This window comes from Numenius arquata, chromosome 3, assembly GCF_964106895.1.
Source record: "Numenius arquata chromosome 3, bNumArq3.hap1.1, whole genome shotgun sequence".
NCBI lineage: Eukaryota > Metazoa > Chordata > Aves > Charadriiformes > Scolopacidae > Numenius > Numenius arquata.
Window position 1 is genome coordinate 23,169,834 of NC_133578.1, and position 24,475 is coordinate 23,194,308.

General features: G+C 38.5%; 1 protein-coding gene across 1 annotated transcript; it reads left to right on the top strand.

Annotated features, from left to right (window-relative positions):
- Window positions 1-3,580: 3,580 nt before the first annotated feature.
- On the top strand, window positions 3,581-19,079 carry CYBRD1 (cytochrome b reductase 1). The gene is made up of 4 exons (XM_074145309.1): window positions 3,581-3,779; window positions 11,696-11,904; window positions 14,558-14,712; window positions 14,919-19,079. The coding sequence occupies exons 1-4, from the start codon at window positions 3,593-3,595 to the stop codon at window positions 15,217-15,219; spliced, it is 852 nt and encodes a 283-aa protein (XP_074001410.1). The 5' UTR covers window positions 3,581-3,592; the 3' UTR covers window positions 15,220-19,079.
- The last annotated feature ends 5,396 nt before the right edge of the window (window positions 19,080-24,475 follow it).

Genomic DNA, 24,475 nt, shown 5'->3' on the forward strand with positions numbered 1-24,475 from the left:
AATCTCTTCTGCATTACAGATGTTCCATAAAGTACATTTCACTTTGTCTAACAATTTATTTTGCACTTTGTTCAGGTTTGATTTATTTAACACTCTGTAAGCTTCCACGTTTCTTCAATTCCATTCTACAACTTGTTCACGGTTAGCTGGCAAAACTGGGCTTCATTTTTCAGTTCAATAAAATTCTGTGTTTGCTCTGTTATTGGCTGCTTTAACAGGGTACACCACTTTGAACTAAAGGAATTCATCAAAGTCTTCTGAGATACATAGTTTTAAGCATAAGTAAAATCCATTTGGGTAGAAGGTTCCTATGTGGGACTGTCGGGGTGACTGGATGTAATCAAAGCTTGTGGAAATCAGTGGGATCTGGAAGTATTTTCAATTTGGAGATTTAGGTTCACAGAAGGTAGATTAAAATAAATGTTTATTTTACATTAGTTTGTAATCTATATGGAGACAAAAGACATTTTATTAGACCAGCTCATATTACTGGAAAGAATGGACACATTTTGAGGCCTTTTTTTTTTTTTTTTCGAATTATCTGTAGTAGTTTTTCGATTCCCTGAATGGAACTGACCAGCAAGCACTACGAAACTGACCCTTTGTGATCTGTAGGACTTCAACATAAATCTGAAGGTTTTATGGCACTCTTTAAAAAAACACTACATTTTTGAAAATATAACAGAGATTATTTGATTGTTTTAAAGATGATGAGTAAAGGATTCCAGAGAAGTAGAGAAAAAGATATTTTTAACAGGTAAAAATACCCCAAAATTGATCATGTATGCTGTTTAAGCCACATGACATTTTTTGTGCATAAGGAGGCAGATTTACAGATTTATTATATGCTGGTTTGCAAGTAAAGAATAGAAAGATTCACTTCATTTAAGCAATCCAGAGGAAACTTAGTAAAATTTTTATGACCATAATATTGAGATGACCTGCTTGCCTCATAAACCTATAATAATCTGGCACCCTTGGAAGTTCATGCATGACTGCATTCATCAGAAGAGTCAGGGCTTGGAGATGCTGTGACTTGTGAAACTTAACAGTGACAATGTTCTAGTTACCATTGTCACTAGAATGAGCAACCACGTAAATCCTGAGAGCAGGCCACACCAAATCCATGCAAATTAAAGCTAAACATCATTTTACAAGTCAAGTTTTCCTTTAAAATGTCAGAGTCCAACATCTATTTTTAGGAGATTAGAAAGAATAATGAAGAAATATATTTGCATCACACTCCAACCTGGCTTGGTCTTCACGTCTCCATGTAGATGTTTCCAACACTTTAGTAAGTACCGGGTTTGAATTGGCAGATACTCTACTGAAACTATTTTAAGTTCCATAAAAATGTTTCCTTTCACTTTTTTAAACCTCAGTTTGAGCATGAGATACCAGACAGCTCAAAGACTAGCCAGAGTGAATAGTATTTTTTTTCTCTCAATCAATTAATGAATTTATAATTCATACGTATTTTGACACTATATCCATTTCAAAAGTAAGCTAATCAAACACCAGGAAAGCAGCACTGAATATACGTTTGGGCATATCCTCCTACCACAGCTGACAGGCTTCAGAGCCATCTGAATGTTCTACAGCAAGGGAAAAAGCAATTGAATACATGATTTGACAAAACTGGTCTAATCTATCAAGTTATATTTTTGGCTATGGTTGCCTGTTGTCTCTTTTGCAATTCTGTTTTGTTTTCTACTGTTTTCCTCTATAACTTCCCTGCAATGTGCCTTTCCATACCAGTTGGAATTGTATTAAAGTTTGTGTGCCCCCTTTCTTAGCTAGTGGGCATTTGATGTATTTGATGCTATTCAACAGAACAATGCTCAAATATTCCTGCCTGCTTAGGCCAGAGTCCGTATATGAAACTGGTTAGTATCTGTTTTACGTTTACAGCTCTCAGTGAATCCAATGGGAAGGGGATGATCGTATGTCCTGGTCTGAGCAACACAGGATTAATTTCTCTTTCAGTAATTTCACTTTTCAGTAAGATCTCTTCTCATACTAGGGAAAATTGCATTTTTAGAAGATCCTACTGTCTGAATTTGTGAAAATACTTACGTTATAGCCAACGAGGCTATGTGGGGTTCAAGGTCTCAGTGTTTTTGAGCCTTGCCAGGTGCAGGGACAAGGAGGACCGAGACCTCAGCACTTGACCCAGGCCATGCAACAGGATTATTTCATACCATGAACATCACATTCAATATAAATTAGAAAGTTTGCTGTGAATATCTCTCTCCCTTGATGGCTTTGATCCTGAGAATGCGTTGCCCCATTGCTGGACCCCTGAGGCCTTCCCTTCCTCCCAAAGCCATTGCGCTCACAGTGTCCGACATTTGCTGTCCACTGGTGGGAGTGCACAGCTTCCTGCTGATAGAATTGGCTGAGTATAGTCCTTGTCTATTTTATATTCTTATCAGAATCAGTATTGGTTCATTAGTATTATTAATGTTAATTATTTAGTATTATTCATAGAATAGAATCATAGAATGGCTTAGGTTGGAAGGGACCTTAAAGATCATCTAGTTCCAATCTCCTGCCATGGGCAGGGACACTTCCCACTAGAGCAGGTTGCTCAAAGCCCCATCCAGCCTGGTCTTGAACACTTCCAGGAATGGGGCATCCACAACTTCCCTGGGCAACCTGTTCCAGTACCTCACCACACTCATAGTGAAAAATTTCTTCCCGATATCTAATCTAAATCCACCCTCTTCCAGTTTGAAGCCGTTACCCCTTGCCCTATCACTACATGCCCTTGTAACAAGTCCCTCTCCAGCTTTCCTGTAGCCCCCTGTAGGTACTGGAAGGCTGCTATAAGGTGTCCCTGGAGCCTTCTCTTCTCCAGGCTGAACAACCCCAACTCTCTCAGCCTGTCTTCATAGGAGAGGTGCTCCAGCCCTCTGACCATCTATTAAATCATTATTCTATTAAATCTGTTTATATTTCAACCCTCGAGTTTCTTTGTTTTTCCTGATTCCCCTCCCTGGGTAGGGAGGGGTCATCAGTTGATAGAATAATTGGCTAAATGGCAAAAAATTGTTGTGGGTTCTTCAAACCATAACATCATGACAGAAGGCATGCTCCAAGTACAGTCCATCAGTGTCTTTATGCGTGCTCCTACTCTGTGTTTTCTGTATGCCCTCTCTGCCTCTTCATCCCAGCGCCATCCAACTTTTATCTGCTAGTGCTTATGGCTGAGCTGGCTTATCTTTATGGCAGGTCTGTAAATTCCTGCGGCCCATGGGTGTCCTCACTCCCCACACCCGCCGAACTCCACCCCAGCCCGCTTGCACAAGACCCGCCAACACCAGCTCCAGCGCCGGGGGGAGCGGGGAGCGCCCCGCGGCCGGCGCTTTGGCAGGGGACAGGCTCACACACACACACAAATTAAACGCAACACCCTCCCGGTGAAGAGGCAGGGCTGAGACGGCCGAGGGAGGCCGGCCCGACGCCGGGCAGGGCGGAGGGGCGCGGAGAGCCGCGGCTGGCACCGCCCGCCCGGCCCCGGGCCCGGGCCCGACCCCGCCCGCCCGGCCCCTCCTTCGGGGCGCTCGCTGCCGTGCTCGGGGCTCGGAAGATGGAGGACTACGGGCGGTTCTTGGCGCTGCTGGTCTCGGCGCTGCTGGTCGGCTTCGTCTCGGTCGTCTTCTCCCTCGTCTGGGTCTTCCACTACCGCGAAGGGCTGAGCTGGGACGGCAGCCCGCGGGAGTTCAACTGGCACCCCGTCCTCATCATCACGGGCTTCGTCTTCATCCAGGGCATCGGTGCGTCAAGGGACCGGGACCGGGACCGGGAGGGGGTGGGGACAGGCAGCGGGCCGGGAGATGCGGGGGAGCGGGGGCGGCCGGTGGCGGGTGACAGCGGGAGCGCAGCAGCCGCCGTGTACGGCCGGAGCCGTTTAGGGAAACCAGCGCTCCTCGGGAAGGGACAAAGAGTCCCTTGTAATAAGCCGAAAGTGCTCTATGTGGTGTGGGGTGGTTTTTTTTTCCCCTGCAAGCACTTGTTTACCCTGGCCTGGCATCGCCTCGCACTTGGAGCAGCGCTTGCGAGGTGTGTTTTCCCAGTCAGCCTGGGTTTTATGGGAGTCGAGAACCGAGATGCCAGAAACGCTGCCCGAGGAAAGCCTCTCTTTTGGCTCCCTCCCACGTCCCAAGAGGAGAAAGGAAAGAGCAGTACCACTGAAGCTAGATCCAGGAACGGGGTTTGTGCCAGAGAAAATGTAGCACCAGGAGCATCCTTAAAATGCAATTCATCAGCCCAGACTTAGCACAAATTGTTTTGTAAAATATATCTTTTAAACTTCATTCTTAATTCTGTTTCCTAAATAACATACCATGATTATGATGCAGTGGTGGGTTTTGTTTCGGTTTTTTTGTTGGTTTTTGGTTGGTTGGTTTTTTTAATTGAGTGTATGAACTTTTGATTGCACACAATTCAGCCTTGAACTGGCTTTTAAATGTTTCCCATTAGACTTAAAACATGAACAGCATCTTTTTTTTTCCATCCCACGCAATTAGTATGTTAGGTCTTAAGTGCACGGGTTGTTCCTTAAGGCCAACAGGAATACTGGAGTGTCAACTGTGCTTTAGCTGTTAGCATAATTGGCTAATTCCAAGATAACAACTAAATTACACACACTGTAGTTGATAAACAGCATCAATTTAGGAAAGAAAAATAAAATGTTCTTAGTAATGTTTAAAAAGCAGATAATGATAGAGCACCATAGAGGTGCTTATCTAGCCTGTGAATATATTTAAACTAGAGCTAAATATTTGAAAAATAAGGGCACTGGACTGTACCTTAAAAATCCTGAAATTTGGGAGGGTCAACTTATGCTAATGGCATTAAAACTAGAAATTTGACAGAGATAACACCTTCCAACAGGAATTTTTTATCAAGTCAGTGAGAAAATTGTTGCTACTTTCAGTGTGAATAGAACTAAGTGAAACATTAGTAACAGCTCCAAGAAGGGCAGCTAAGTACTGCAGAGAGCAGTGGAAATTCGCCCACGGTTTTACCACGGACTTTGACAGGGAGAGGACAGGGCAGATTTTACTGTTCTTAAGTAATGAAGAACCTCTGGGGACTTACAGTATAAATATAAGCAGGAGTACTTTTTTCTTTGTAATAGAAGATAAACTTGAATTTTGTCTAGACAAACTTAGAATTTCATTTTTAATAACCTTATTTACATCTGCTTCACCGCTGAATGATACATTGCGTTCATCCAGCCAGAAAACTTGTCCAGCACATCCGGACATTGATTCCAGGGGAACATGTTGTTTGCATCACATGTGTGCTCGCTCCCCTGCTCGCTCTTCCGCAGGAGCCCAGCCAGTCAGAGGTTGGAAGATGCAGGAGGAGTGTGCGGCTCTCTAGTTCTGGCTATGAAGGGAATGTTGTGATTTGAACATACACTGCAAATTTCATTTTTTCAATGGGAGAGGGGTGTGTTCTCAGCTTTGTGGCTTCAAGTTACAAATTACTGTTGAGCAATGAACAATATTTTGAAGTTGTTTTACATAATATTGCTCAATAGGAAAAGTAATTTCAGGCTACAAATAATTAATGAAAAACACCTGGATGACTTCACTAAGAACTGTATTACTTTTGATCTGTGATCAAACTACTGTTTTTTATATAAGCATAGACCTTTTGAAGAAAACGGGGGGAGGTTTTCTGCAGCTTTTTCCTAGGCATCTTCTTTTTTTTTTCCCTCTGAAATTCAGTTTTTCCCCGTGTCACAGAGTAATGATGTTGCCCCAAGCCTTGTGTAGCTAAGGACAGATGTAAAGTAAATGGAAGTTTAAGGTAGCTAAAAAAAAAAAAGAGGAACGTATGCAAGGAATACAGTGATAACAGAACATTGTTTGGGGAGGAAATCCTATTATACAACAAGAAAAGCAAAATCAGAGACTGAAGGAGTATTGTGGTAAATCAGAAGAAATATCAACAGATTAAGATACCACCGTGAATCTGATTCAAATTTGGTTGACAGAAGTCTGCCATTGAATTTGAAGTAATTTGGATGAGACTGGGGAACAGGATACCTCTTTGCAGACATAAAAGAAAAAGAAGTCTTTAAGTAGTTAAAAGTAGAAAGGAATAGGTCATAAATATTGTGGTTAAATTTGTTTATCAACTGTTTCTTGAGTTCATTAAAGTCTATACAAAGGATATAAATGTATTGTTGGTCTGTAGGAGGTAGAAGGGAAGACTATAATAATGTGCATATTGGAAAGTAGATGTGCCCTGATAAAAGTGTTGTATATATCTTGTCAATCAAATGAAAAAGCTGTAGGCATGTTAATATTAATACTTACTATTTGTGGATCAGCACCTATAGGTAAATGATACCTGACAAAACACTGTCAGTGCACAATAATTGTCCAGATGATTTTCTAGGCTTAAAGTGGGAAAAGCACAGGCAATAAAAGTCTGTGTGTGCATTAGCACAGCAACATTTTTGAAAAGAATAAGATACGAATAAAACATGAGGGAAAAGTGAGTTTTAAGAACGGCTTGAAGAAATAGAATCATAGAATGGTTTGGTTTGGAAGTGGGACCCAATGGTATGGGTCCCACTAGACCAGGCTGCTCAAAGCCCCATCCAGCCTGGACTCAAACACTTCCAGGGATGGGGCATCCACAGCTTCTCTGGGCAACCTGTTCCAGTGCCTCACCACCCTCACAGTAAAGAATTTCTTCCTAATAGCTAATCTAAATCTCCCCTCTTTCAGTTTAAAACAGTTACCCCTCATCCTATCACTCCACTCCCTGATAAAGAGTCCCTCCCCATCTCTCCTGTAGGCCCCCTTTAGGTACTGGAAGGCTGCTATAAGGTCTCCCTGGACCCTTCTCTTCTCCAGGCTGAACAACCCCAACTCTCTCAGCCTGTCTTCATAGGAGAGGTTCTCCAGCCCTCTGATCATCTTCGTGGCCCTCCACTGGACACAATCCAACAAGTCCATGTCCTTCTTATGCTGAGGACTCCAGAGCTGGACACACTACTCCAGGTGGGGTCTCACCAGAGCAGAGTAGATGGGCAGAATCACCTTCCTCAACCTGCTGCCCACACTTCTTTTGATGCATCCCAGGATGCAATTGGCTTTCTGGGCTGCAAGTGCACATTGCCGGCTCATGTTGAGCTTCTCATCCACCACCACCCCAAGTCCTTCTCCTCAGGGCTGCTCTCAATCCATTAAATAGTAGTGTGATAGAATGGGCTAAATAAGTAAGTAAGGAATTCTATCATATTCTACATGTAGAAATGTTAAACAATGAATGTAGACAGCATGCTCCAAAGGAGTATTTGTATACTGGTTCGTGTTTGGCCTGCAAGTGATAACGTTTCGTTTTCTCCAAAAGGAGTAATTATGAGACCAACCATGATATAACGTGGAATAAATGTTTTTTGAGGATTTGCCATTACTTACCCAATAAAAGAATATTTTTCTCTACAGAGATGTGACAATCTCTGTTGCAGACCGAGGAGCAGCACGGTGGGTTTTGGGGTTGTGGAAGATTGAATAAAGAGTGAGTCAGAACAAGGAGGGTGCAGTACTCTTTGTCTCCCATCCTCAGATCACTCTTCTTCTGCTTATGAGTCACATATAAACTCTATACAATAAAGTTGTAGGTTGACACTATAAACCATGGAAGATGCTTGCAAAGTTAATATTCCTCTTCATATATGACTTATAAATATCACATAACTTGTATTTTAACAGGCTTAAAACATGAGGATGTAGCCTAACGTCAGCAGTACATTAATAAAGGAGTACAATAGGAATGTTGCTTAAGAGTTCTTACAGAGAAAAGTAAGCAAAAGAATTCTGGTCTGCCACATTACTGTGTGGTGTTACAGAGTCAATTAAATTGCATCTGTATGGATGCAATTACCTAGGTGGGGGATACAATCTAACAGCTCACTGTGGCTGAAATATTCCTTTTTTCTTCCACTTCTCCCTTTCAGCTTTCTCCTTGACTCAGACTTCATGTTTCTACTGGGGTTGGTTTGTGCCAGCTCTGGCCCTTGCATAAACGAATTAACTCACCTAGCAGAAAACAAGCACCCACCCACCCCAAGTACAGTTTTTGCTGGAATAGAAAGTAGAATTGCCTGCACAAAGGGTCTCAGAAGTGCCATAGATGGGAGAAGGGAGATGGTGGACAATGTGCAAGACCAAGGAGAAGGAATGCAAATATATTTTAAAGTAAGCATAGTCTTTCATCTTGAAATCACATCTAAAGATGCTTGTCCTGAATTATCTGTCAAACATGATTACCTCTGCTTCAAACATAACAAAACATCTGTTCAAAGGCAAAATAGCTAATTGCTGGAGTTTCTAACATCCAATGGGCTGCAGAATTCTCAAGAACTGGAAGGGCAAATGACTGCAGAGCTGCAAAGGTCTCATCACAGGCAACTTCTGAAGAGGCAGCTTAGTTTGAGTCCATTTGAAATCATATATGGGCACTTGTCCATTGTGGTGTTAAAGTGGTGCCCAAAGAATCTAGTGGGCATTCAGAGCTTGCCAAAGGTAAGCAACAGGATCAGCCAAGAAGGAGCAGGAGAGGAAACAGGAGGAGTGCAGAGGAACATTCCCTTCTGGCAGCTGTGAGGTGCTGTGCCGTGCAGCCCCAGTGCGCTCACAGAACCACGCCGTGCTCCTTCTAAGGTGGAAGTCATCTCATGAGTAATCCATGACCCCTCCCTACAGCACGTGAAGCATGTGCCAGTCAGAAATACCAGAGAGCTAACTCTAGAATTTTGCTTTGTACATTTGGCAAAGAACAGGTGTCCCATGCTGCATACAAGATATTGCAAGATCTCTCGGCTCTACATGATGTGATTTAAAATCAGAGCTCAAAACAGGAGTGAGATTTGAGTGAAGAAGCTGTGTCTAAGGATGCCTAGACTATCAAATCTCTTAATAGAAGTAGACGTGCTGTACCTAGAGAAAGTTCTTCACAGGACTGCTTTAGCATGTCACCACTAAAAATGCTGTAACTGTGTATGTGCTTTTAACCCAGGCTATTTTAATTTTGAGATGAAATTACACATCATGTCTGAGTCAGTTTTTAAGACCTTGCACCACTGAAAGCAGAATCTTCCTCCTCCTCTCTGCTTTGTTCCCCAGATTGTCTTGCTTCCTCCTCTGGTCAGAAAACCACCAGTTATGACAAAGACAAGGGGAAGCACCCAGAACTGGAACAAAAGAGGTGGTGGGGAAATGGGACTTTGTCTTTTCACAGCGACAAACAGTCAGATCTGCTCAAGTTGCAGTTGCATAACTTCAGAGCCCTCACAGAAAGAGGATTAAACCAAATTGTACTATTGTTCTATATGTCCTGGGCTGTGGCATGTAACATGCTAATGCATGGTATGGTTAGCAAGTGTCCAAACCGTTGCTGTATTCCTTACTTTTCCATCATATTGTTTATGGGAAACAGCCCACAAAATTCATCACAAAATTAATCCCAGATAGAGATCTGAGACTACATAGATGAGAGACTAAGGAGTTTGATAGTGATTTTGGAAGTTAAATCAACTAGATGACAGCATTTTATGCATCAAAGAAAAATGTTATACAAAAATTTTAGCTTGGACTTGACTCTCTGAGGTCAAAGACTGAAAACTGAGACCAGGACCTATGCGCATCAAGTTAATTCAAGACATGCAGAGTCCAGTACTCTGCTGTGCTTGGAATAATTATTGACAATACTATGAGCTGTACAGTGAGATGGAGCAAGGAGGATTTACTGGGAATATCCTCATGGGACGTTGAGGCTTGTTTGGGGCCTTTTGGCATACCTGCTTTACAGAACTGGAAATCATAATCATTAGTACTAAGTTGATTAACATTAGCCTGATGAAGGCATCTATTTCAATATTAACAAGATATAAGACTATCGTATAACTTTTGGGGAACTGTTGGAGGTGATCATGAGCTTGGTGTGCTGAATAATACCTATGTCATAGAGACTGATTACTGCCAAACCATCTTAAAAACAAGGCTTCTACCTTCCTGATTTTGTAAGATTTACTATTGTTACTTTGTAAAAGTAGAAAGCTGAGAACTACCTAAGTGCTATATATATTTAAATATTCTCAGGGACGCTTTCATTCCAGTATTATATTTTCACACGGTATGTAAAAGCATACATTGATTTAAAATCTGATCATAGTCTGGAAATTTCGCTTGTGAACAGTGTTTTCTTTGTGAATTATTTAGTGTAGTACTGTATTTCCTGGCATGCATCCAAGTTAAAAAAAAAAAAAAGAAAAAGACAAACAGAACTTTGAAATTAATTTGTCGTTTATTATTCTTCATCACAACATAAAGAATTAATATTGTATTTGTTTTCCATAACCTATGCTTTTTGTATAAAAACCTAGGGTTATGGAGAAGGAATGTGAAAGGCACATGAGAATCACTTAAGTAAATTCTTAATCTTTGCACTTATCAGGTAATTTTTTTTTCTGGTGCACATCTATTTCTTAATGTTTGGAACAGGAACTTTTTTAAAAACCTGCATATATTCTTATTCTTTTGTTTTAATATAGCTAATTATATATAAAGATCTGAATGTAATTTCATAAGCAGAAACTTTAAATGAGAGTGTGATGAATCAGATGAACGGAGCTCAGTCTTTTTGCCCAGGCAAGACATTATGGATGTAGGCATCAGCCTTTGTTGGTCAAGTGATCAGGTGTTCTCATAAATATTTATCTCCTGTTACCTGAATATACTTATGTGCTGTCACACATCCAGAATTACTACCTAGTTTGCAGTCAGATGTACCTGGTGCTTCAGTGATCTAATCTGGTCTCTGTGTGTCCCCTGTGGGAAGCACCTGGGTCATCCGATAGGCAGGGGACAGTTGTGGCAGGGAAGGAGCAGTGGGGACCTTGAGGAAAGCTTGGCAAGAAGCAGCTCTGGGCTAAGTTATTCTTATGGACCATCTGGAGTTAGATCACTAGAAATTGTTTTGTTCAGAATGGACAAAACGCTATCTGCTAGAGTTGCCTGCAAATGTAGGCAAAAAACCCCTTACATTCATCTGACAGTGTGAGAAGAGTTGCAGTTGGCAAAACCCTTTGTCTCTTAAGAGTAAGATTATGATTCCCTTATGCTGCGTAGCATTTTCCCATTTAAAGTAGACCTATTAATATCAATGCAATAGATAGTCATATAAATATCTACAGAATTAGAGAATAGCATTATCCAAAGTTGGCAAAGAGAATAAATAATAAAAAATAATCTTACACACTTTCTCAGTAGGTAGTCTTCTGGATATAAGAATTGTGCCCTATTCCTCCAAGGTGACCAGTAGCAGTAAAATCAAAATCCTATGCAGAATCCCTCTTAGATCAATTTAAGGAATAAGCAAAAGACAACATCAAGTTGTTTACTGTTCTTTTTTTTAAACACACTTAATTTTTTTTAAAATTAGGAAGAAGTCTCCTGAAAAGCTGTATTTAAGCCTCAGTTGTATATTTGGAATATGCTATGCTATGTGTAGGAGAAAAAGCCTTTAAATAGACTTTTTTAGATGATTAAAGGTTGGATTTTCCTGTAATTTACAATGAAACTATCTGAATGATGTATGACTATTAAAATCTGAGAGAAGTTATCTTATAAGATGTAAAATCTTGTTTCTGTTCTTTCTTCAGCTATTATTGTGTACAGGTTGCCCTGGACCTGGAAGTGCAGCAAACTCCTAATGAAGTTCATACATGCTGGACTAAATACCATAGCTATGATTCTTGCAATTGTTTCTATGGTAGCTGTGTTTGAATTCCACAATGCCAGGAACATTCCTAACATGTACAGTCTGCACAGCTGGATTGGGCTGACTGCTGTTATATTTTACTCTCTCCAGGTCAGAATCTAACTGTATTTATAAACAGGTTGTAAATTTGAAGAATGTGTTGAGTAATTCAGGGACAATAGTCCCTCAGTAATACACTCTAACTGCTGGGATACCCATTTTATATTCTGTGATTTGGCAAATCAGCATGTAAATGTGCAAATACTGGATCTTGTATTTTAAAGCATTTTGTTTATTTGCTGGGATAATGGCAGTTTATTTACTATTCAGTGTTTCTAAGCTCTATAAATTGCTGAAGTTAAAGGAAGTGATTTGGTTTGTTGGCAGCATATTTAAATACAGTTAGAACTTTTATTAGGAAGTCTCAAATGAGGTAATAGTTTTTCTTTTTTTCCAGTTATCGTAATTTTAAGTAGTCACTTCTTGGCCTCAAGATTTTTGTTTATCAGCAGAACAAGTGCAGCAGGGAGCAGTGCAGATCTAAAGGATCTGATATCTGAATGAGCTACTACTGGCTAACCAGTTTTCCTGAATCAGCAAACTTTGATAAATGTTCATGTGCATGCTTTTAGCTGCTCCCATTGGCAGAGGATTGCTTTTAGCTGCTCCCATTGGCAGAGGATTAGAGTTATCATAATCTGAAATGAGCTAACAGTATATTTTGCATTTGGCACAGGAGAAGGCAGGCCCTGACATTTAGTGTACACATACAGATGTGATGTTTGTGCATATGCATTCTGTATTCCATATATTGTGTTATCACACTATGGAAATTTATCTTGTTCCTTCAAATTGTGATTCTTAATTGTTTTGCCAAAACACTAAGAAGAAAAAAAAAAATACTTAATTATCTGGTGTTCAAGCACAGAAGATCCCCAGCTGAGGGATTTGGGTTCTGGACTTTTATCCTTCACTGTTCAGGCTGAGGTACAAGAAATAGTGTTGAAATAGTGTTTTTAACACTTAGAAAAAAAAGAAAGCATATTGCAACATTGTTGAGTATGTTCTTTATAGTTGAATAAGAAGGAACAATGTTAAGATTTTCCTTGTCCTAATAATGCAGTTATTTCAGTTATCTGTGCTGCCACTATACTGAGCATCAGCATTTTTTTTCTAATGGTTAAGATAAGGAATTGCAAATAAGATCTTAATTCTACTTTTCATTTTGCTACTATAAACATGATCAATGACACTTAATGCCTTGCCTTTCTTGTCAATGGTGTTACTTCCTGTAGTGTCTGTGGTGTTACTTCCTCCAAACTGGGATGTACGTCTCCAGATAGAGACTCATGTTTGTTAAGTAATTGAGCACTATTTTTAAAAAATAGTAATAAAGTAGTATCTCTGTTAATAGAGAAGACACTTGGCATTTGCCAGAAATGGCATGTCAATCTCAGAACTGAAAAGTTATTGGGGGGGGGATGCTCACACTATACTATACCTAGAGGAACAATAGTGTAAATATATAGTATTAAGCCAAATGTATGTTAATACAGTATAGCACAAGGACATAAAAAAAAGTAGGGCAGAAATGAAAAATGAAGACTGTCTCTTCAAAGCAATGCCTCTGGAGAGAAGTACTCAAAGACTACATGAGGCTCAAAATGAATTCTCACAATGCTGTGACAACAGGAGAAGTCAATTCTCTAATAAGAGATTATTTTAACATCCATATATGGCATTAGCGACACTAATATAAAATACTATGGAATACATTTTTTCAAATGTAAAAAAATGAAAAGAAAAAAAGCAAAGAAAATCTGGAAAAGTAATTTGAGAGCTGGAAAAACTATCTTCCAGTGAAAGACTTAAAGAGCTCCAACTGTTCAGCAGATCTAAAGAAGATTAAGACATGACTTGATTATGGTGTATTAAAAAGCTTTGCAGGGAGAAAATACCAGGCTCTTTAATCCACCATGGAAAGACAAAACAAGGCCTAAGACTGGAATTTAAAGCAAGATGAAATATAAATTCATGCACTACTTCTAATTTAGCAGCAGGAGTGAGTAACGGTAGAACAAGCTGCAGAAGGGATGCAGCCTCAACTTGACTGGGCCTCAATATGACTGTAACTGAAACCATGCGACACGGTGGGTTATCGCCCTTCACAAAATTAGCACTAATGGGAGGACTCATGTCCCCTGAATAATGTCACACCACCCACACATGTCTTCACTCTGTAAATGCCAACTGATTGGTATCTTAAGAGACCAAGGCCCTTCTAAAGACATGTACATTAATTTAAAACTAAAACACTAACAAGGTAAAATTATTTAGTCCACTCAAGTCAGTTAGACTGCCTTCTCATCTTCATTTATGTGTCAATCTGTAACAGAAGCAGAGGACAGGACTTGAAGGGACTGTAAAAAGGTAGCTACTCACACCTTTAATATATTACTGAATAAGTGACACCGAAAACTTGTGTTTCCAGTACTTAGTTTGGTTGCAGTTTTAGCATTATGAGTAAGTTTGGGCACTGATAGAGGTGGCATTATTTATAAAATATGTCTGCTTCCCAGGTGCTAATCCAGAATGATTGCTTTGGTTTTGAAGGGAAACACATTCAGAAATAAAAATGCCAATTCTTTGCCAATTTGTACCTGAAGACATCTCAAAATGGAATTTTTATGATGATTTTTATTCTGCTTGAGAAGTACAGATTGCTTCCCATATAGCTTTAACCATGGTTCTGTTTTGTGTTTAGCTCTTCTTGGGTTTCGCTGTCTTTCTGCTCCCTTTTGCTCCAGTTCCTCTCCGAGCAGCTCTCATGCCAATACATGTTTATTCGGGTCTTACCATCTTTGCAACAGTGATTGCAACAGCTCTCATGGGAATCACAGAAAAGCTTATCTTTTCATTGTAAGTATTTTTTTCCCATTTGTTTATTAAGGTTATTCATTGCAAACTGTACTTCCATTTACACAGAATAATAACCATCTAGTGTTGGGCCATTGTTTTGGTTTGGTTTGTTTTAAAAGACCTCCTACCCAGCAGGAGACTGCTGGTTTTAGACCAGGACTGTCTTTAAAACAACTGACCTTTTTTTTTTTTTTTCCCTTCCAAAGGAAAAATCCTGCATATAGTGCCTCCCCACCAGAGGCAACTTTTGTCAACTGTCTTGGTCTCTTGCTTGTCATATTTGGTGCACTTATTTTGTGGATGGCAAGCAGGTCCCATTGGAAGCGCCCCCCAGAGGAGAATGCTAAAGTTCTGCGGCCCATTGGAGGGACTCCCGAAGGCACAGAAGCAGAATCCACAATGACAGACGGTAGTAATGCAGATAAATCTGATCTGAGGATCAATAGTGAAGCAGCCAGAAAGCAAAACCTCAAACTTGACGAAGCAGGCCAACGATCAACTATGTAAAGAAAATACACAGAATAACAGTACTATTATACTGCCAGGCCCCCCTTCTAATTTAGTTATATTGATATATAAATAGGTTGGGATTTTATTTTCAGTATGGCTTGCTCAAAGATACTCAAGTTTTCTGCATATGAATTTAAATTCCAGTAGGTCCCAAACATATTATATTGGTTCATGCTCAGTCCTCATTTAAAAGTCGAGAGTGGGAATGACATCACATAATGGGAAAATCACATAATTGGAAAAAGTTTTCCATATCACTCCTTTATTTAATGCTTATATCTTTTATAGTTATGAAAAATTAACGAGATTGAGGCTAAATTTTGCTCTGAGTGATTTTGCATGCTATGAATCAGAGTCATGAGGCATACCAGACAGCAGAATTTAGTTGGTCACACAAAATTTTTCTGGTAATGTTCACCTTTTTTTAAAGCCCTGATTTCTCAAGCTGATTAACCCCCTCACCAGCTACTAAGTTCTATGGGATTTGAGGTCAATCAGCACTTACTGGTGCAGAGTTGCACCAGTAAAATGTTTAGTCTAAAATGTTGAATTCAAAAAAAGAAATGAAAGTTTGAATGAAAACTTTGTTAAATGTTATGTTTCCTTTAAAAACTTCTATGTTTTGGGTTTTTTTAGTCAGAACCAATCTGTTGACTTTTAACCAACTCTACCAAATATACTGGATACAGAAAACATTTGGCTTTGGATTATATGCGATCGTTACTGAAAGCTAAAGAAATTATAAGACATCCAAATGCAGAATTTGCCTTATTTGGAAAGCTATAGATATACACTTAGAAAAATATGTATCACTAAAACCAAGTCTTCCTTTTATCCCAGAAGGTAGCATTTTACTATCTTTATTTGATTATGCTGTTCTATTGATTTATCGCACTAGCCTAGAAATTAGGAGGTTAGAAACAAGAGAAGACTGCAACCTCACAGAAGAAAGTAGCCTGAAGGGAGAAACAGCTGAGCTTTTCTGATTTGATTAAAATGCTACCCATTAACTGAAAGCCAATTTTGGTGTCTCCACACTGGTGTCAAAATCATTATTGTCGCAGGTATGAAGACATACTTAAGTCTATAAGCAAACTATATAAACACTATGACTTTTAAATTTTAAATTAAAGTGTTAAATAATGCAGTTTGAGTCTCTACTGGCACTTTACTTTTATAGCTCTTTCTAGCAAGGGGAATATTAATGTATTATGCTCATTCATTATTTTCACAGATATAAACAATACTTATTTTTTACTACTATAGAAGAATAATTATAGTAGATTATTTTGATTGCACGTGTCAAAAATGATGAGCCTTTCTATTATAGTCTCTTGTAAAACCTGCAAGTCCAAATTTACCACTGTTCGTGATACATTATAGACAGTTTCAGACAGGATATAATTTTCTATTTTTTTAAAGACTTTTTTTATCTACTTCAGCTTTTTAGAATGTTTAAACATTAAACTTTAGCAAATATGCAATTTTTGTAGTTCACAGTGTTGTGTTAGTACAAACAAATTTGGTCAGGAGTTCTTTTGGATCTTCTCTGACAAGAAGCACCTCAGTTCCTGTTATTTGATTTGTAATAACATTTAATTATTTGGTGAATACAGTACAGAAAGCTAGCATAGTAAATTATTTGAAAAACCTTTCTGCTGTACGATTTGGTCCTCAAGGACTTTTCACTTACATATGTTTGTGGATGACTGGGACCCACCTAGCATTGGTGTATTGTTTAATTTGAGAAAATACCTGCTTTTAAATGCTTTACTAGAGAATTCAGGTCTGACAGAAGGAATACTATTCTATTGGGTGAGCACTCCTCCAGTCCCACTATGTGCAATGGACCAGACAGCTTTTTCCCTGTTTTTCAAGTTCCCCACAATTATCTGTCTTCTCTAAAATTGTTCTGTGCAGCTTCAGCATAAAATCCAAATAGTATGATAGTATCTGAGAGAAAAACAAAAGTACTTGTTTTACATGACATTAGTGCTCAACTGACACGACATGATTATGTTATGCATCCTATTACAAATTTATATATTGAATGTTAAGTAGGAAGAGGGATTTGCAGTAGCTTTTGGAGAATGCTGAACTGTCTTCTTTTCTTCTGATCTCATTATGTTCTGTTCGACAAGTCTGCTTTTTTGGTGAAATCAGTAAGCACCTTGGTGGTGGATGCATGTTTAGTCTTTGTGAGAGACACTGTATTAACACTTTTGAAAGATTAACAGGTGAAGTGAAGAAATGAACTCAACTGTTCTAGTAATTTACTGTGCTAGCTTTCTATACCGCACTCACACAGGCAACAGCATTTTAGGTTGGTATGTATTGGCCTGTTACTGTGTCCCATCCACCTGTGAAAATGAGCTCATTCAATCCTTGCATAGTACTAAGTCATCTAATTAAAGACTGTGTTTGTGTGAAAGGTCGTCACTTGTCTAAAGGTTGTTCTGGAAGAAACTCTACAGTATATTGGGGAAAAAAAAAAGCCCACAAAATCTGTGATTTCATTTGTTACAACACTGACTTGGATGTGTTGAAATCAACAGCTTTTAGGTGAATGGTTCTATATGCTGTTAAAGTTAAGCTATAGTAACCAGTATGCCCTCTGTTTTCCTTTTTATTCCACATACTGTTCAAGGGTAATGATACTTGAAAAAGAATGGTGGCATTTCTTTACTTCCCTATTCTGATGATAGAAAACTAATTGAAAATCAAGGATTAGCAGCCTTTTGAGGGTAGTCTCCCAGACTGTATTTTTGTTTTTCAACTTAGAGGTTAAATGTGATAGTAGAAACTCAGTGGGAGCTGGAAGATTCCATTCTGGGAAATTATCATCATCAGTGATATCTCATGTGTGTGAACTGTGGGCTTCTGGCTGTTCTGGCCTTTGAAGGTCCCCGTGAGATGCGGTAGCTGTGAGCTCCTAAACCTTGCTCAACCTTGGTGTGTGCAATTCAAAACAGATGACATGCTATAGACTTTTGCCTTCTGTTCTTACATGATTAAAAAGGTCTTTAAGTATCCGTGCAACATATGAGGTTAGTTCAAGTGCTAAATAAAAATACATAGGACTTTGGAGAGTAATTTTCTCTGGAAAAAAACATATTCCTAAAGCTGCTTCTCAAAGTGGCCTTCCATTAACCTTCCTTTCATGCAACTTTTCTTACCTGTATTTATGTGTAATAGTAGCAACACGGGAAATAAAAAGGTGTATTTTCAAAGGTATAAATGGAAGGTAGAACTCTAGCTTTTTTATCAGAAGTTTTCTGCATGTTTTGAAATCTTCTACATTGTTGTCTTTACAGGGACATGATTGTAGAGCTTACATTCCAAGTTTGGATTCCTATAACAACATAGGAAGTTACAAAACCTAACATTAAAAGTGCTATTTTTTTAAGATGCCTGAAAAAAAATTTTTTTAACGTATTTACATGCTCTCATGCCACACTGTGCACAGAAGCAGAACAGTGTTTTTTTACAACAGTAATAAAACTGAGAAATGATGGTGCAAATTAGATTTTAAAACTGAATGTACAGTAATTACATGTACACTTCCTACTACATGTAACCAAGAAGATTGCATATGATATTGTAAATATGGATTACTTGTTTACATGGAAATTTTATTGAGAGACTAAAAGATATTGCCAAAGATTTTCTATTTCAGAACACTCTTTCTTTTGTTTCTAATTCTTTTGTTTCTAACTGTTCACAAGAACTTAAAGACTTATTTTATTGTTTTATTACTCACAGTACTTATTTGTAGATGAAAGCAAATGTTTAATTACAATGTCTATTTTCCTTATCCTTTTTTTGTATGTTAATAAAAATGATTTTTCAAGCTTATGATACCAATGAGTACAGATTTATATTATGGTACTGAAAGACAACTTTCTAAATTTGGCAAAAGATCAAATTATTCCTATGATTACTTTTGAAAACAGACAGGAGGATAGAGGTACAAAATTTCTTAAGTATTTCTTAATTCCAAGTATTCCTGATGATCTTCCTGATGAAATTTATACAATCTGTAGTGTTAGAAGGATAATCAGTACATAGTGGAAAGTGAAGGAATTCACGGTATAAAGAAATCACTGTATTTCACCTTCTGATCATAACAGAAATTCCCCATAAGGGAAGAAAGAGGGGACGAAAAAAACCAAAGAGGCTTTAGAGGGGAAAAAAACCCAAAACTATCCTCAGTCATAAGATTGCCACAGCAAATAAGGGAAGATCATAAATTCTGATATGTGATGGTCTCATAATGTGCTGTAAGATCCGAATACACTCAGGTAAGTAACAGCCAGACTGAACACAGAGGAAAGGTTTTGCCCCCATGGAATCTTGAGTTTAGTAAGATTAACTGGGAAGTCTTCTAAAAGTGTAAAGCATAAACTGATTATTCCTGAATATCATATAGCTGTTGGCTAAAACTTTCCTCCATCATCATCATCATCACGGAAGAGTAGAAAATACTGTTATAATCATCAGTATAGTGGAAAACTTGCTGTATTCAAACCTGACAATTCCCGGTTACTAATAACTTCTCTTACCTGTCTCCTGTAGACCGGATTTTTTGGGGAAAGTTCTCGCAAAATAGTCCATATTTTTTCAATACATTGATTATTACGAACTTCAATAAAAGATCAATTGTATTCACATTTGAAAGAGAGATGTAAAAATTTTGGAGGAGTATTGCATTTGTGTGGAGGAGTATTTTTTTGCCAGTAGTTGATGGAACCCTTGTAACTTAAGTACAGATTCTTGCATTGTGTTACGGTATGAGCAACACTTTTGATGTCAGTAAGAATAGTGGGCAGTAATGAAGGGTAAATCACTATAGAGGAAGAGACTGAAGTCCAGGTCAAAAAAATGGATGACAGCCATTCCAAGTGATGCGGCTAAGAGAAGAGGTAAAGTTGAGAAAATCCAGTTTCTATTGTACACATATCAGAACTTTTGTTATAACAAAAATGACAAGGCCACATCTAACTCCAATAGCAGAAGTAGAAATAACTGGTATAAATGTCAGTGAGCTCACTTATGTTTGCCAAATAATGTCATCATAGGCAACCAACCAACATACATTAGCTTGGGGTTTGAGTTTACAGTTGAGTCCATGGCATGTATAGTGACTACTCATTGGCTCTCAAATTCCATCTTTTGACTATCGCCAAGTCAAGCAACAGCTAGAAACAGAGCTACCAGAAAAAGGATAAAAGTTGTGAAAATGTTTGCAATTTTCATTTCAGTTTTCACTAGCATTTTACTCCAACAAAAAAAATTTCCATCTAGTGGTACTCAACGTCAGCAGGATATCATTAAATAACGTGATTAATAAGCATATTTTCAAATATTTTTGTACCAGATGATTCCTTTCAATACAAGCAGTAATCCACTAGGTGGCAAGCACTACCAAAATGGCCTTTGGCAGGTGCGAGTCTATCATTGCTTTAGATGATACAATATGATGAGTCATCTGCCATAAAATAAAATTACAAGGTTAGTAGACATAAACACACGGTCATATCAGAATTTGTATATTTAGTTTGATATTCTGTTAAAAGGCCCACTTAAAATACAGTATTTCTTCATCTCTGATGTTGGAAATCGTTCTTTATTGTGCTCTACCACAGACTTATTAAACTGCAGTTTCTAACTTCAGTGCGAGCAACAAACTTAGTTAAAAGATGCAACAAAGAGAATATAACAGCATGAAAGTTTAGGGATAAGCTCACATACAAGATACAAAAGCAACAAGAATTAGAAAAAAACAGGAACTTCCAGTACTTTTGCCATTTGATCTTTCAGTCTCATGTAAAATGTGACCCTGATGAAGTGAACATTAGTGCCAATTTCAAACAACCAAAAATTAAAGTTCTCCCCTCTGGTACGTGCTAACAGCTTCTGTTCTAATTTACACTATTTGTGGGCACTGACTTTGTAAGCATGTTTTCTGATATATTCCACTGAATGTACTTCCATTTCAGTACTACTGAAAGCTACTTTGTACACAGTACGCTAGTGCTAGTTTTTGATCCAACTTGCTTACCTATCCTCTCAAGCTGTACTGGAAAATATTTTGTCTCCTATAGCTATGGCAGTGATCTCATGGTGTTAGTAACAGTGGGAGTACTGATGTAGACAGGGTACTGTGCTTTTTCACAAAGCTTAGTGTTCACGTTTAGGTCAACAAAGTGGCAAAATTCAGTGTAATTCTGATTCTCCAGGACATTATTCTCATTATTTCTATGACTATTGGATCTGGTAGAAGTTCTATGTTAAAAGACCTCCACTATAGGTATTATCCTGGCAACTCAGCTTGAGTGGTTGATCTTTTTGTTAAAAACATCAATTGCTGTTGCAGTTAAGGCATAGCTCATAGATCACTGTGGCATAGATTTCCGTGCCTGCCCTGCTCCTGGCAAGCCCTCATTGCTCCCTGACAGCATATATACTCAGCCTGTGCTCTGAAGTGGATAGATCAGTCCTCATCAAGTATTTGTGGTGGACAGGAAGTGGCTTCTCCATTTATAACTATTTTTTCTCTTCATATGGTTCTATGGAAATACTTTGCTTAAAAAGCCTTAAAGTTACGTTTTAGTTATAATTCACAAATAAAGGACGAGGTGCATGGAGTGAACAAAGATGTTTGCTGGACAGTTGCTCAATAAAAATAAAGCACTTTTTTTTTTCCTGTGTTTACAGAGTGCTACAAAATGATACCATCACTTCACAGGTCTCCATACCTCATAAGAGTAGCAGCTGGAAATGTGTGAATATGCTTCTTAAAGTTTGTAGCAGTGTAAATCAGGAGATGGATCTTGTCCCCATTTTATTGCATAGCATAAGCAGAAGTTGGAAGGGCCTTTAGCAAAACTAAACTGCAGCAGCTTTCAAAATGCTGTACTAGAAAACTTCCTAGCTCTTTTGTCTGTACTGACAGTTATACAGCTGGTGACTGAAAATAACAACCACTGCCCAGCAAACGTAGCACCGTTATACATGGACTTGGATGAACTGTTCTCTGCTACCAAGCAGTGGGACCCTGCCAGTGGCATTGCAAAAGCTTGGAAAGAATTTGCTGACCCACGAGACTGTGAGTGTATAACCAAAAGCAGCATTTTGCTCAAAAAGAGTTCACATATGGACCTAAGCACTGCTATCCTATCCTCAAATAAATGAGAGAATATACACAGGCAATACAGGCAGTCAGCCATTCCCATGCCAACAGGGGCTCAAATTCCCACAGTAGTGTTACTCTGCTTTGAAAAAAAGGTATCTTTAAGTAAGAGTTGCTTCCAGAGTTTTTAGCGGACTTCAGAGACAGTGGAGCTCGATGTCATTCCAGTCTGACTGTACCCGTACTCTCTACCTGCTTTTTCTATAAAGTCAAATATTCTGGCACAGAATTACATACAGTGCTTATTTTGATTTCTTCCTTTGTAAGCCTACGCCAGTCATCGGGGAGTCTTGTGTACCCTGTTTCAGCCTCTGTAATTTTCAATTGTTACTCAGGTCCTAACACAGAAATGAATATAGGAGCCTCGATTGGGGAATCTACACCTGGTTTGAGCTCTTCACAGCAATGCCCAGGTCTCCTTCCTAAGTTAAGAGGTGATTACAATCCTATGAGAGTTCAGACATTTCTTCACATTTTCCCTACAAATTCCATTATTTTGCACTTACTAACATTAAGCTTTCTAAGCCACTGAGGTACACGTGCTCCACTGACTAAATAACATTTCTTTCTAATTCAAAACTCCCTTCTCCAGTTCTTCCTAACTCGGTATTCTCTGAATCTCTACTCTAGCAAAGAAAATCTTTCTATCTCTGAGTATGTTTTCTCTGTTTTATAACCCTGGTAATCATTCTCTCCTTTTGGGGAGGGCAAGTCAGTTTGGTCTCAATAAGACAGTTCCTCCTAATGCCTTAAGGGCTAATTCACTCTGAAGTAAGCTCTTGTGGAAAGTAATAACTGGATACAAAGACATTTTGTACATCAGTCCAATATGTACAAATTCAGATTATATTACCAACCACACTTTTAGTTTTATTATGTTGTCAACATGTATATGTAATAGTTATTTGTATTATACGTAGTCTTCCTTTGCCTATGTCTAAACATTTAAAATACGCCTAATCAAATTACTAGTAATATTTTTGAATATGTGGAACGGTAATAATAAAGAATACCTTGGGGTTTTGATCTAACATATCGAATCTCCAATTAAAAATATTTTTTGTGGCTTTACATACAGAGTCAGTCTGTATGTAAAAAACATAAAATCCATCCCACCAGCTACATCCAACAATTTTTCATTACTTTAAAGCTACAGTTTGAGGTCTGACCCACTTTGAGAGAAGACAGCTTGTGTAGCCTCTATGTAAAACACTTGGAAAAGCAGAAACTTCAATTTGTTCTCTTTATAGATTTGTTTATTCAGAAAGAAGCTTTGAAATAAAAGGCTTTGAAAGGCTGGCAAGCTTGCTAACAATGAGTTGTTATTCTTTGAAGCCATATTATCTTAAAAATTACAAGAAAACCTGAGTGTTTCTAATGAGTAGAACTCTTATTTTTGAGAGAAAATAAATGGAAGAGTTTGAGAGGATTTTGGTTTTGTTGAGTTTTTCTTCCTCCTGGGACTGCCTGTTGCTCTTATGTGGAAGTTTCCTGCTGATTTGACTTTTTATTCTGCTGTGAGACTGATGCCAAGATTTACATGATTGCTGTGGATAGGAACTGGATTTAGCATAAGGAAGATAACTGCTTTTCCCCTAGGGAGAGACAGAAAAGGGAAAGACAGAGTGGGGCACACAGACAATATTATCTGAAGCTATATTCTTGGTCAATTATTTTATTCAGCCTCTATTTTAGATTATGCTGCAACTAATACAAGGCAGTAAAGCTACTGGCCTCAAGCCAGGAACACAGATAAGCAAAGAAAGTATTTGTGTTTTAATGCAAATGTCCAACTATAATGGAAGCAATATACTGTTTTTATAGAGAGCTGACCATAGCGCATCTTGTAACATATGTGTAATTTAAGAAAAACTGTCATTAGAATTTGCCAGGTGGAGATTTGCCTTATATGCAGGGTCCTTCAGCAGAGAGAAAAGGGTGATGGTAGAACTGTGCGTCATTACAGCTATTTTAGCAATTAATTGTCTGTATACTCTTTTGCGCTTTCTTTGATTTTGGGTTACAAGCTCTGAATGTTAAAATTTTTGCTTGTATGGCAGA

Excerpts from the sequence above, each read along its gene's own strand:
- CYBRD1 (XM_074145309.1), top strand. The coding sequence starts at position 3,593 with ATGGAGGACTACGGGCGGTTCTTGGCGCTGCTGGTCTCGGCGCTGCTG. Across the intron at positions 3,780-11,695 it reads CGTCTTCATCCAGGGCATCG|CTATTATTGTGTACAGGTTG; the intron begins GTGCGTCAAGGG and ends TTCTTTCTTCAG. Across the intron at positions 11,905-14,557 it reads TTATATTTTACTCTCTCCAG|CTCTTCTTGGGTTTCGCTGT; the intron begins GTCAGAATCTAA and ends TTTTGTGTTTAG.